Source organism: Microtus pennsylvanicus, chromosome 9, assembly GCF_037038515.1.
Source record: "Microtus pennsylvanicus isolate mMicPen1 chromosome 9, mMicPen1.hap1, whole genome shotgun sequence".
Taxonomy (NCBI): domain Eukaryota; kingdom Metazoa; phylum Chordata; class Mammalia; order Rodentia; family Cricetidae; genus Microtus; species Microtus pennsylvanicus.
In genome coordinates, this window is record NC_134587.1 from 40732300 (window position 1) to 40744303 (window position 12004).

The 12004-nt window shown below is 55.5% G+C and overlaps 1 protein-coding gene across 1 annotated transcript in view; it reads right to left on the reverse strand.

Moving 5' to 3' along the window:
• Positions 1 to 8963, reverse strand: part of Notch1 (notch receptor 1) — a 46574-nt gene extending 37611 nt beyond the window's left edge. The window contains exons 1-2 of the mRNA XM_075985505.1: positions 8650 to 8963; positions 7012 to 7090 (exon numbers count right to left, since the gene is read on the reverse strand). Of these exons, the coding sequence (XP_075841620.1) occupies positions 7012 to 7090; positions 8650 to 8710 (140 nt within the window). The 5' untranslated portion in view covers positions 8711 to 8963. The remainder of the gene's footprint in view (positions 1 to 7011; positions 7091 to 8649) is intronic.
• Between the last annotated feature and the right edge of the window lie 3041 nt (positions 8964 to 12004).

The following is a 12004-nucleotide window of genomic DNA, read 5'->3' on the forward strand; positions in this document are numbered from 1 at the left end:
GGTAGAATTTGTTCAGCAAATTAGCAGTGTCGACAGATGACAAGGGGCTCATTTACTTAGCTCAGAAGGACAAGCACTTTAAGCACGTCAGTCGCACCAGGGACACCCAGCCAGGTGGTAGGATAAGCCAACACAAGTCCAATGACAACCCTTCTTATCTGCCTGTTAGGGCAAGGCTGCAACCAGCATTTGGCCTCGATCCACAACGGGTGACAGTCATTCCCTACCTGTGCCTCAGGAGTGGATGAAACTCACCTGGTGGGTACCATATAAAGAAACTGCTTTAAAAGGGGTGGGGGGCAGGAAGAAAAGAATTAGTCTAGCTAATTCATTCTAGAGTGTACATTACAGGAGCACAGGGGAAAGTTGGGAGGACCACCTATCCAGAGCACTTCTGGCCCAGGAGCTGCTGGAGGGAAGAGATGTAACAGAAAGGCGCGGTCCAGAAGTAAGGTCCTAGGGGAAGAGGCTTCTACTTCTAGAATCCTGTAGATCTCAGGGACACTGAGAAAGCAGCCCTCAAATTCAAAGTCCATTCAATTACTCCTCTCCCCTGCACTGGCGACACTTAGAGGTCTGGATGGTCAAACTCCCACTTGTGCTTGCTAGGGAGACAGTCCTGCAGGAGATACTACACCTCTCTGAGCCCCAGGGGCAACTGAGGGGGTAGTCTCTACGTCTAAGGTAAGCACCCAGCTCTTTCCTTTTACAGAGTTTGGTTCTCCTCCTAGGGAACAGAAAGTGCTTGTGAGTGACTGGCAGGTCCTCTCAAAGGTCCCAGTCCATGGAGGGGAAACCACAGCATAGGCCAACGGGAGGCAGGGCCAGAGCTTCCCTCCCTGCCGTCCCCAACACACTGCACACTGCCCCTGCTGGCTATGGCTCCCCTGCCTGCTGGTCCATCTAGGCTACCATAGATGCCACCCTGCGGTGGGCCTCACCCAAAGCTACAAAAGGCCTAGCACACTCAGACAAGGTATTCCCCAAGCTTTACCCTTTGAAGACTAAGTTTCACCCCAGCAGCCCACCTACCCTGGTTTCCCATCTCCTCATAGCTGTGTGCCAAAGTAGGGTGGGCTGCCTTGCCTGCCCTAAATCCTAGGGTCCAGCGCATACTAAGCGCTCAGCAAAAATCCACTGCCTCGGTTGGCCTGCACTGGGCACACTGACCTCACTAGGTCTCCCTTCAGGTTGTAAGAGGCCAAGCGGCTAGATGGCCGTGGGAAAGCAAGATGAGGTGGCTGAGAGTCTGCCATGCACACTGGGAAATGTGGGGCTTTGGGTACTGTAGGCCATTATCAGACTCACATGGGAGCATGCTAGGCCCCACTCCCCTACAGCCCCAGGTGGCAACACAGGCCCAGAGACGTACATTCTGGTCCCTGTAGGACTCGTCAGGACTCAGAACAGGGCTCATCCTGACGGTACCAGAAGCTGAATCTATAATAAGAGGAGGGCAGAGCTGGCACCCACAGAGGCACAGAGAGACCCTGACATCTTCCACGTTCAGAAAGCAGCACTCAGTGGTCACAGACTGGGTAACTTCATTCACAGGAAATGGAACAGCAAAGGCTCAGGGTCAGAGGGCAGCTCAGTAGATGCCAGGGAGGAGAGGGGGCTGGCAAGCGGCTGCCTCTGGGTGATTACAAGCCTGGAACTGGATAGGTGTGCCGGTTGTGCAACCCACGCCTCTACTAAGCATGCTGTTCTGTGTACTTTCCATGGCTCAAATGGCGCATTTTACAAAGCATGTAAATCCGCCACCCCAAAGCCCCATCTCCCAAATCGGTCCTAGAACCCTGGGCTCTGGGTAAGCAAGAGAGGGCAGGGTGAGGCCACAAGAAAGACATCCCCTGCCCTCCCACACTGACAATCACTCTCTTCTCCAGTAGGGGTGTCCCCAGCCCGAGGCCAAAATACGCCCCAGCTTGCAGAACTGGCCCTGCCACACGGCTACTTTTCAGTCCTAGGTAATGCTACCTGCAACAGCCATTCTTACACCTGTGGGTTATCCCTGAGCCCAGCCTAGATGCAGCAGAAAAGAGGTTATGGGGCCCTCCCATGCACGGGGGGTAAACTGAGACTTGAGTACAGTTTACCACAGCCAGCTGGTCTGTGTCTTCCAGTCGGCAGGTGCCAGGGTGTGCCCTGCCTGGGAAACAAGGGGGATCAGACACATCCTGACGTAGTCACAACGATGCCCTGAAGCCAGCCGCTCGTTAAAGCTGGTGATGATTCCCCTCGGCCTCTGGGAAAGGCCTGGAAAGTTCTGGATACGCCTGCACATGAAGGTGAAAGCTGATGCAAGCTGGCCTTGGGTCCTCCACCCCCCCACCCTCTTCAGCCTTAGCTTCAGTTTTTCCCACCTATAAACTGGAGATGAAACACACAGGATGGGCCAGGCCTTCAGGGAAAACCCGGCTCACTGCCACCAAGTTTCCGGGGCTGATCACGGCAGCCCCGGCTCTGCAAGGGCTGCTACCTTCACGTTTTTCAGGAAAGCAGCGTGGACTCCACTCGCCTGCGAAGCCACATCCTCTCACTATTTATAGCTGAGACACAAGCATGTCCCTCCGCACACGATAGGGGCCAACCCCTCAGCCCAGGCTGCCACTGCCATCTGGGTCTTCTGAACGCCAGTGCACTACCCCACCACAGGGGGCAGGGATGAGGGCCAGAGCCATCTTCTTCCCCTGTGGAGTTTCCATCTTTGACACTGGCCATGAAACCCTGCGGAAACCCCTCTACCACCCAGTTTCTGGGGACTGCAGCTGCCGGCCCTGCTTATCTACACCGTGCTCAGCTCCTTGAAAGAGGACTCTCCTGTCTGCCCTACCCCACCCTCTTCCTGCTGAGGTCACAGCTTGCTCTCGGTCTCTCTCCTTTTTAGCATTATTATTATTCCTTCAGTGGAAAAACTGTTGGCTGCTGGCCAGAGGCAGGGCTGCCCACAGAGACACTTTACTTCACGGAACACCCCGCCTCTACTCAGGTGTCCCGGTACCTGGACGGCTCCCCACAGGTTCCATGACAAGTGAGGCTGGGAGGCTGTTTTTCACCTGTTTTTCTAACCTCCCGTCCTTGAAGACTAGACAAGACACCGCACAGACAGGCAGGCCTGAGACAGCCTCGGCTCTCCTCCTGGGGAGGATGGGACCAAACCAAGATGGCAAGTGACTCAACGGAACCGAACCGTAGCAAGGCCAGATGACGGAAGACATATGACATTTTGCTGGGTCCCTCCTCAGCCCACCAATCACTTCCTGCCTCACCCGTTTCCTCGCCAAACAGGCGGGAAGTGATGGGCCGGGGATGTGACCATAACACAGCATCAGCTGAGACACTCAGGGCCAAGCATGGCTGGTCTGACCGACCCACTGAGAGTCCTGGCAGGCCATGGTGGGGCAGGCCCACCTGCTATATGTCACACCCATGCTGGATGACTCTCTTAATCCTGAGTGGTCCCGGACAGTTCTGGGCTATACCTGGTGTAGAGCTCAGAAAACAGGAGTTGCTTTAAGGTGTCTGAAGAAGTGGCGAGATGGCGCAGAGGGAAAAGACAGTTACTATACAAGCCTGACTGCCTGAGTTTGATCCCCAGACCTCACGCTGACTCGTAAAAGTTGTCCTCTGACCTCCATGCATATGCCTGCTGTGATAGCACAGACAGAGAAAGTCCAAAAAAAGGAAACCAAAGGAGCTGACAACTGTAGCCACGTCCCAGGTTAGAATCCTCAGAACCAAATACAAATACAAATACTTTTGGGATGGCGAATTCATTCATTAACCAACTTACTATAGGAGAACGAGGCCCTTGAAAGCAGCCCCATGAGCTCACCAGGACAGCATGTGAAGGACCCCGACATTCTACAGTGTCCACCACTCACAGTTCCTACTCAGTCCTGAGGCACCACCGATCCATCAATCCTGCATCTGCCCCGATTTAAAGATGGCGTGGCTGAAGTCATTTCTCAACTGTAGGGCACCCCAAGATTATCATCCATCAGCTCAAGCTTCTCTGGCTAGTTCATCAGGTTTCTAAATGCATTTAAAAAATGTCCTCATCACATTGGACTTTGCCCCCAGTGACGGGGGTCTCTTAGTCGCCCTAACACTATTCTTGCGCTCCCTCAGCTCAGAGTCTACACCCCCTTTTTGATCAGTAAATTCATGTTTACCCAAGTGTATAGGTACCTCCTCCTCACCCCGCTTCAAATGACAGCTCTTGTTCAGCCTTCCTCCTCAGCACACACTGGATCTACAAGGAAGCCACAGTGAGTCCCAAACTTCCCCAAAGGGTCTCTGATACCCCACAGCACACAGCAGCTACCCAGACTGTGCTCAGTCTACAGGATGTAACCCCAGGCCTTTCCCATATGATCACTGGCTAGCTAGACCTCAGGGGTACTGGACCTTTCCAGAAGGCCCTTGGTACCAAAAGGATTCACTTTCCAATCCTAAGTCCTGAAACTCCCTGTCCAGAAGTTTCTGGGGAAATTTCTCTGTTTGGGTAGAAGAGATAATTTACAAGGTACTAATTCACCATCCTATGGTTCCATTTTCAGGCCTTCCTTGGAGTAGGCAGCACCAGACGTCAAAAACCACTCGAGGTCATGGCTAGTTGTGACAGAGGCCTACAGGCTCCTAGTTTGCCCTTGAGGAAAAGAGGAGGCTTCCTTTCCTCAGCCAGGAGAGGTGGACCCTCTGTGAGTGCTGTGGTCAACTCTTGAGTAGGTCCTGAGGCCATCTGAAGAAGTGGTCAGGAGTGGGAATAGGGGAGGAGAGGTGTCCTCAAGCACCCAAGCCCAGACCGTGAGCTGGGCCCCTCCATGGATTGACTGCGAAGTCCCCTAAACTGCACAGTGTGTCCAGACCTGTGCATCACAAGCCGGGCCTAGCTGTAGCCTTGGGCTCACGCTCTGTTGCCCAGAAGTGAGCAAGTACATCTATCTCATCTCATTGGACTTACAAAGTGAGCACAATGGGGCCTCTGTGGACAGAACTCCATGGAACTCTGAGCCAAACTGAGGCCAGTTTTCCGCCAAGGAGGAAGGACCTTAAGATCCAGCGCAAGACAGAAGGCCTGGCACCAATGATCCTCTCAGTGGCCTGGCTTGTACTGCAAGGGACTTGCAAGCAGCTTCCCCAAGTTTGGGAGGTGGGAGAGAAAGTACAGCTCCCGTTTGCCTTCAGCTTGAAAGGTCTTCACACAGATAACAAGATACAAGCTATTGGGATTGCAGCAAGCAGACTGGACCCCACGCACAACTCCACCATATAGCGCAGCACAAGTGACTGGCATGTAGCAGGCCAGGCTGTGCCCATTGCCTGGCGGGGCTAAGAAGAAACTACCCCACCTTCCTCCGTCTGAAGTAAGAAGTAAGCATAAGAAGCCTTTCAGTCCTGCCCTGCCAGTGAGGCAGGCAGGCAGGCAGAGCAAGGAGCATGGTGGCAGGGAAGGGGGTTGTGCATTCTGGGAAGCCACGCATAATTAATCACACAGCATTAATCGCCTCCCAACAATAGCCGCTGCCCTTCTACTGAATCCCAGCTGTCGGCCTCTGAATGGAAGGAAATAAGATTTAGGGCATCAAGCGTCCGTGAGGCTTCTGCAGGGGGAGAAAGGGGCCCCCCAAAAAAGCAAAAAAAAAAAAGTAGTGCGCATTCATTAGTGTCGGACAGAGGCACAATCGGCTTTGTCCAATAAACTGCTCACAGACCTGCTTAATTGGCTTCAGTACAGGGCGGGCCGGCCAGGGAGGTGGGGCTGCAGCCCACAGGCTGGGTACTGTAGGCAGTAGCACCCGTTGTCAAGGGGATGGGCCCTTCAGCAGATGGAATGAGGGCGCGCCACGCAGGCTGGAGCCGTTTCTGTCTGCAGACTCCAGGGGAGGCCTGGGCCTCCAGCACCTCGCTGGTCTCATCAGGGAGAAGCTCAAGTTGAAGGGCACTGGCCCTAGCCCCAGTGGAGACTTACCCTGGCTGGCTGGTCCAGAAGATTTCCCGGCTCGGAACAGACCTTCCCACCCCACCCCCAGTCACGCCCATTTCACAGCTGAGGACCTGAGGCTGCGGAGCTCTGGCATAGAGTGGGGAGGTAGGACTGCAGCTGCCAGGATAGAAACCAGACTCCAGCACTTACCCACACCCACCACCCAGGCAGCAGTGCCAACAAGGACCATTCCAGCTTCTCCCAACCTCACCTTGAACCCAAGAAGCAAGGAGGGGTGGGTGAGTCTTGTCTTAAAATAGGCATTTTCCACTGGCTCATGGTGGCTCGCACTTGGGAGGCAGAGGCAGGCAGATCTCTGAATTAAAGGGCTTTACATGGGCTGGAGAGATGGCTCAGAGGTTAAGAGCATTGTCTGCTCTTCCAAAGGTCCTGAGTTCAATTCCCAGCAACCACACGGTGGCTCAAAACCATCTGTAATGGGGTCTGGTGCCCTCTTCTGGCCTATAGACATACACACAGACAGAATATTGTATACATAATAAATAAATAAATATTTAAAAAAAACAAAAAAAAAATAAAGGGCTCTACATTATGAGCTCCAGGACAGCCAGAGCTACTTAGTACCCTGTCTCAAGAAAGCAAAAACTAGAAACAAACAAAACAAAAAAAGGGTAATTTCCTACCTAGTGTTCTCCCGCCTAGAAGAGGGCTCCCAGATGACAGGGGGCGGGGGCTCAGACTCAGTAAGTGATCCAGACTGCTCATCAAAAATAACTGTTTCTCAAGCATTTTAAATAAGAATTAGGGTACCATGGATTCCCAGGAGCCTGAGGGGGCCCATGAAGGAGTGTGCCAACCTCCAGGGGCCAGAGTAGCTCCACACGCGGCATAATTGCTGGTGATTAAGTAATTGCCAGACTTTGTCCAATAAAAGTCAGCACGTGACTGCACTCAGCCTCTGGGCTGTCTTCCGAAGACAATGGCCCAGTGTTCTGTCCCCAGAAGGAAGGGGCTCTGCTCTGACAAAAGCAACAGGTCCCCTCAGGGGCGGTACTCACACACAGGCTTCGGTGCCGTTGGCCACTTCGCACCTCCCTCCATTCAGGCAGGTCCCACTAGGCTGGGAGCATCTCAAGCCTGGGGAAGGGTCAGAAGAGAGAGGTCAGTCTGGGATCTGGGCAGCCGACTCCTCGTGGTCCAGATTGTGGAAGGAGACTACTGCCATGGAGCTGTGTGCTAGTTATTGGAAGTCGGGAGGTGGGGGTGGGGACTTTGGGCAACCCTTCGGGATCCGGGTTCGGCTCACACGGTTTTAGTCAGAAATAAGTGGAAAAGGGATAAGCTGGCTAGGTGGCAGGTGTACAGCCCCAGTCACAGTGGGTCGAAGTGGAAAGCAATAGAAAGAACTGAGTGACTTGGGACATTCTCCCAAACTTCATACACACCCAGCCAAAAGTGGGTGTGGATTAAGAAGTCCTGCAAAGCCCCCGACCAGCCTCCACCCTTGCCTCGGTTCAAACACAAAATACAAGGGGGCAGTAGGAGGGAGGGGGCGGCCACACTCAGCTCCCCCGATCGTGGGAAAAAGCGACAGCTGCGGAGCCCGCCACCCCGCCCTCCAACAAAGCGCCGGCCCGGGAATCAGAGCGGCCCATTGTCGCGCCAGGGCCGCCTCCTGGGGCAGCGGGGCCGCACCCGGAGACCTGCCCCGCCTCCTCCGACACCCAATACCTGTTCGCAGGCATCTCCAGGGGCAGCCCCCGCCGCATCCAAGGAGGGGGTCTTAGAGCCCGCACTTGGAAGGAATTCCACCCTATTCTCGGGAAGGAGGGAATCTTAATCAAGTCCCTCCCACCATAATCTTAAGAAGCGCCAGAAATTAAGCCCCGATGTGGGGGCCTAGCTGAAGTGATACATAAAACCCCACTTTTAAGAAAAGGGCAGGCAGTTTTCCCCTCCAATTACTGGGAGACGGATGTAGTTGGTCACTACAAGACTCCTCAGAAGTCCCCGTTCGGTGATGCCAGCAGGCAAATAAGCGCCCCCGCCCCCAGGTTCCAGTCTTTGCCCGCGCAGGGGTCCCAAATTTCCAAAGTGAGTCTGTCCCACTCCCCACCCTAGGCAGCAAGCCGCCAGTACATTGCCTCTCTTCGAAAGTTTGAGTCCCGCTAGGGGACAGCGGTCCCAAAACCCGGGACTGGGAATCCAGGGCACAACTCCCCCACCCAGCGCTAAGCAAGGCGAGCACAGAGCCCCAACATCCGCCCCAGCACGGGCCAGAGGCGAAGAAGAAAGAAAATAATGGTCCCAAGAAGCAACAGGAAACCAAAACCGATTCGATTCAAATCGAAAAGTAGCAGGCGCAGGCAGCCTGTCCGCCCCCGCGGCGAGCCCCAGGCGCGGCTGCCCAAGAGCGAGCCAGGGTTGAGTCTCTCGGGTCCCGGGCCCCGAAGCCCCAGAGTCCCACACTGAGCTTCCAACGACTTAGGGAGCTCTGGGTAAAGCGAGTTCACCCGGAAGGGGGGCTGAAGAGAAGGACCCCCCCATGCGAGGACGCCAGGTCCCCATGTCCATCCGCCAGCTCCGGCTACCAACTCTGGCAGCTGGTGCTCTCACTCCCGTCTACCCACGGCGCGCGCAGGGCGCAGCCGAAGTTTCCGAAGGGTGCGCGAAGTTGCGGGCTCGCAGGCGCCTACCTCTTGCGGCGAGCGCGGGCAGCAGTGTTAGGCAGAGCAAGGGCGCCAGAAGCCGCGGCATGCCTGCTCGCCGGCTGCCCGCTGCCGGGGCGGCGGCCTCTTGCGGTGGCCGGCGGGGATCGGACGTACACGCGCACCACCAGCGGTCCCGCGGGCGTCCACCCACTGATGCCCTCTCTTTCCTGGCGGGTGGGCGGCGCTGGGTTCTCAGGGTCTCCCCAGCCCTACTAGGCACCCCGGCTCGTTCCTTCACAGCGCTCGCACCCGCGCTCAGCGCCCGCGCCCTGCGCCCCACGCCCCTGCGCTCCCTCCCGCGGCCGAGGCACTAGTGAGGTTCAGGACTGGCGTGCGCTCCGCCCCCGAGGGGACCCGCCCCTGCCCCGCCCCATCCCACTGCGCTCCGCCCCCGGTTCCTGAGCACTCTGGAAACCCTTCGTTGGCCCTGTCCCTCTCTGCGCCCTGGTGGGCTCAGCGCCTTCTCGGGCTAGGGAGAACGTCCCGATCTAGGACCCTATGGTCTGCAAGACAAGGAAGCGTGGAGGGGTGCAGGGAATCGGCGGTTAGGGACTACTTCTTGTTCGAAAGTTTACAGAGACCAAAAGTTTGAACTGGGCTGCGGAAGGATCAGGCTTCGTGTGTCGCCTCCCTCGGGGGACATTTGGCCAGGATTTGCATTTCAATAGCCGAGAAGATTCTGGCCATGTAGGAAAAGGCGAAACTGCCCCGGGAACCAGGTCTGTCCCAGAGCTAGGTCTGGAGCCGTGGGCAGGAGCAACTGAAGTCAAGTTTGGGGGACTCCCGGAGCGGGAGTTTAGAAGTCGCGCCCTGACGGCGTTGGGTGCGTCTGGGGCCCCACTCCTGGGAGCCGTTTGGTCTCGGCTTTAGGCAACTGGATGTCTGAGGTCAGGCACTCCTAGCAGTGACTTCCGGAACGCTTGACCTTAAAGGATAGAGACTTCGCGCCCGCAGCCTCTATAGAAGGGAGCTCGGGGCTCGCCAAGGGAACTCCCCCAAACGGCCAGTGCCTTGCTGAACAAATTGTGCTCTCGCTCCCCAGAAGGAACCCGCGTCTAGACGTTCCACGGTCACTCTTTGGTTCCTGGCTCTGCCCAACTATGGTGACCCGGAAAAGTGCAGAACCCCAGTACAATGATTGTACCCGCGCAGCGATTCTCACGTGGTTCTCTTTGATCAGTTATCTCTCCACCTCGGTGCTGGACTTGGACATCTTGTGCCAAACTGGCTAACTCTGGGCATCCAAGATGCTTTCCTTGTCCCTATGCAATCAAAGTTCAGTGGAATCTGGACCGGACAACACCTCCCATCCCAAAAAAGGATGGTGAGTGCAACACAGGATACAGCCCCAGCTTATATTGTCCTAGAAGGCTCGCTCCCAGAGCAGGGGGTTGCCTAAAGGGGCCTTAAATGCTGACTGGAAGCTGCCAGGAGAATCCTGAGTCAGGAAAACCAAAGGAATTTGGGAGTCCAGAATTTGGAAGGCAGCCCTTGCCTAGGGAGACAGAAGTGGGCTCATTTCTCCTGCAGCCCCACCCCATCTCTCTTGACACACCTGTTTGTAGAGGGCATTCTAAAGGGCCAATGAGGACAGCTTGTTCAGCCCCCTCCCCTGCTCCTCTCAAAAGCTGGCCTCAAGCCTGGAGGGGTGGGGGGTAGCAGCATGGGGTCAGTACCCAGGAGAAAAGGCGCCCAATGCTGCAGAAATATTTATATAACAGATCTGCGGCCCCAGAGAGCAGTTTCCATAGAAGGAAGGGCTGGCTAACTGTGCAGAGTTCACAGACTCAAGCCTCTGCAAGTGCCTCTTCTGAGATGGGCCCTGAAGGCCTCCGGCTGCTGCTGCTGTGTGGCAACTATATCCCAGCCTTGCTGCAGGGGCCACCCAGCCTGGCTTGGATACAAAGAAAGTCTCAACCTTCTGGAGTCTGGGGAGAAGTGCACTGGTTGGGCAGCAACTCCTTACCTGCCCTCCTGTCCGTCCATGGGTACCTGTGTCTCTCCTTTTTTTCTGTCTTTGTCCAGCAATGAGTATGGCTGCACATCAGACCAGCTGACACCAGGCACTCACCGGCTCTCTTTATAGATGGAGGCCAAGCACACAGGCAGGAGAGATGCATATCCTTAGCTACAGAACACTCAAACAGCTGGACCAAGTAAAAGGCCCGGTGGGGGCAGCGCTGGGGCTGAGCCCTTAGCAAGTGGGTGTGAAGCTGTTTCACACAGGAGGCCGAGATACTGGGCCTCCTCTTCCCAGTCTACCAGGAAAAGGGCTTACAGAGTAAGAAAACCAAATCCTGGCCAGTAAGGAAGAGGAAGGCCACCCCAGTGGGAAGTCACTTTTAGCTCGCTGTCCCAACTTATAATGGGAGCCAGGGTAATTTTCTCAGGCAGGTAAGGCTAGAGCCTGGAGTGAGGAGTGGAGAAGCAGAGTGGCTAGCAGCCATCTCTTCTCTTGGGGCTCACCTCACACTATCAGTCCAGAGAGGCCACTTAAGCCGGCGTTGGCTCCGTCCCTCTTCTTTCCTCGGAATGCCTGTCTGAGCAGTGTCAGGACCGCAGGGCATCCTAAAGACTGCCAGCACTTCTTGGAGCAGGGTGTCTGTAGATAAACCAGAAAGGTTCCCAGGCCAGACTCTAGACCCTTCTAAAGCACAGCTGGTCAAGACACAGTTGGGCTTCAGGTGCTTTGTGGCCTTTAGACTTGGAACATTGTAACATAGCCTTCAGGTACTGGGCAGTATGGAGGCCAGAAACATTGTAACCACCTGCTTCAGAGTACACACCAGCATGGCCTGGTTGTCCTAGAGAGACCAGGTCTTCATGAGGGTGTGATGGGCAGCAGAAGCCCAGGAGCACCAGGATTAAACCTCCCAAGCCTGGGTTTCAGGTGCCTTTCCCTCCTGCAGGGTCTCACCTTGGCACTTATACCCTGAAGGACCCGGCAGTGTGGGTGCCGGCAGAATGAGGCTCTCTAGTTCTCAGGAGAGGCTCAGAGATGTCCCTACGGGAATAATTCCAGGTCAAGCCAGCTCAGGGTATGTGGTATGTTGTTTTCATGGTGTCGCCTGGTTGGAGTGACAAAGGAGACAGGATGGGGAAGGGGGAAGGAAGGGCTGAACTTAAAGGTGGTCTGTGGTGGTGAGTATCCTGTCCCCAGTGGAGTGCCAGCAGAACAGGCAGCTATGAGAATATTCCAGATCACCATCCTTGGAATCCATCTGTTTACATTACTTGGGCTTAGAGATCCAAGAAGCACCCAGCCCAGAGGGTGCTTCTTGCTACCTCTGCATCCACCACAGCCAGGCTGCTGCCCCGCCATATCTATCAGCCTCTGAAC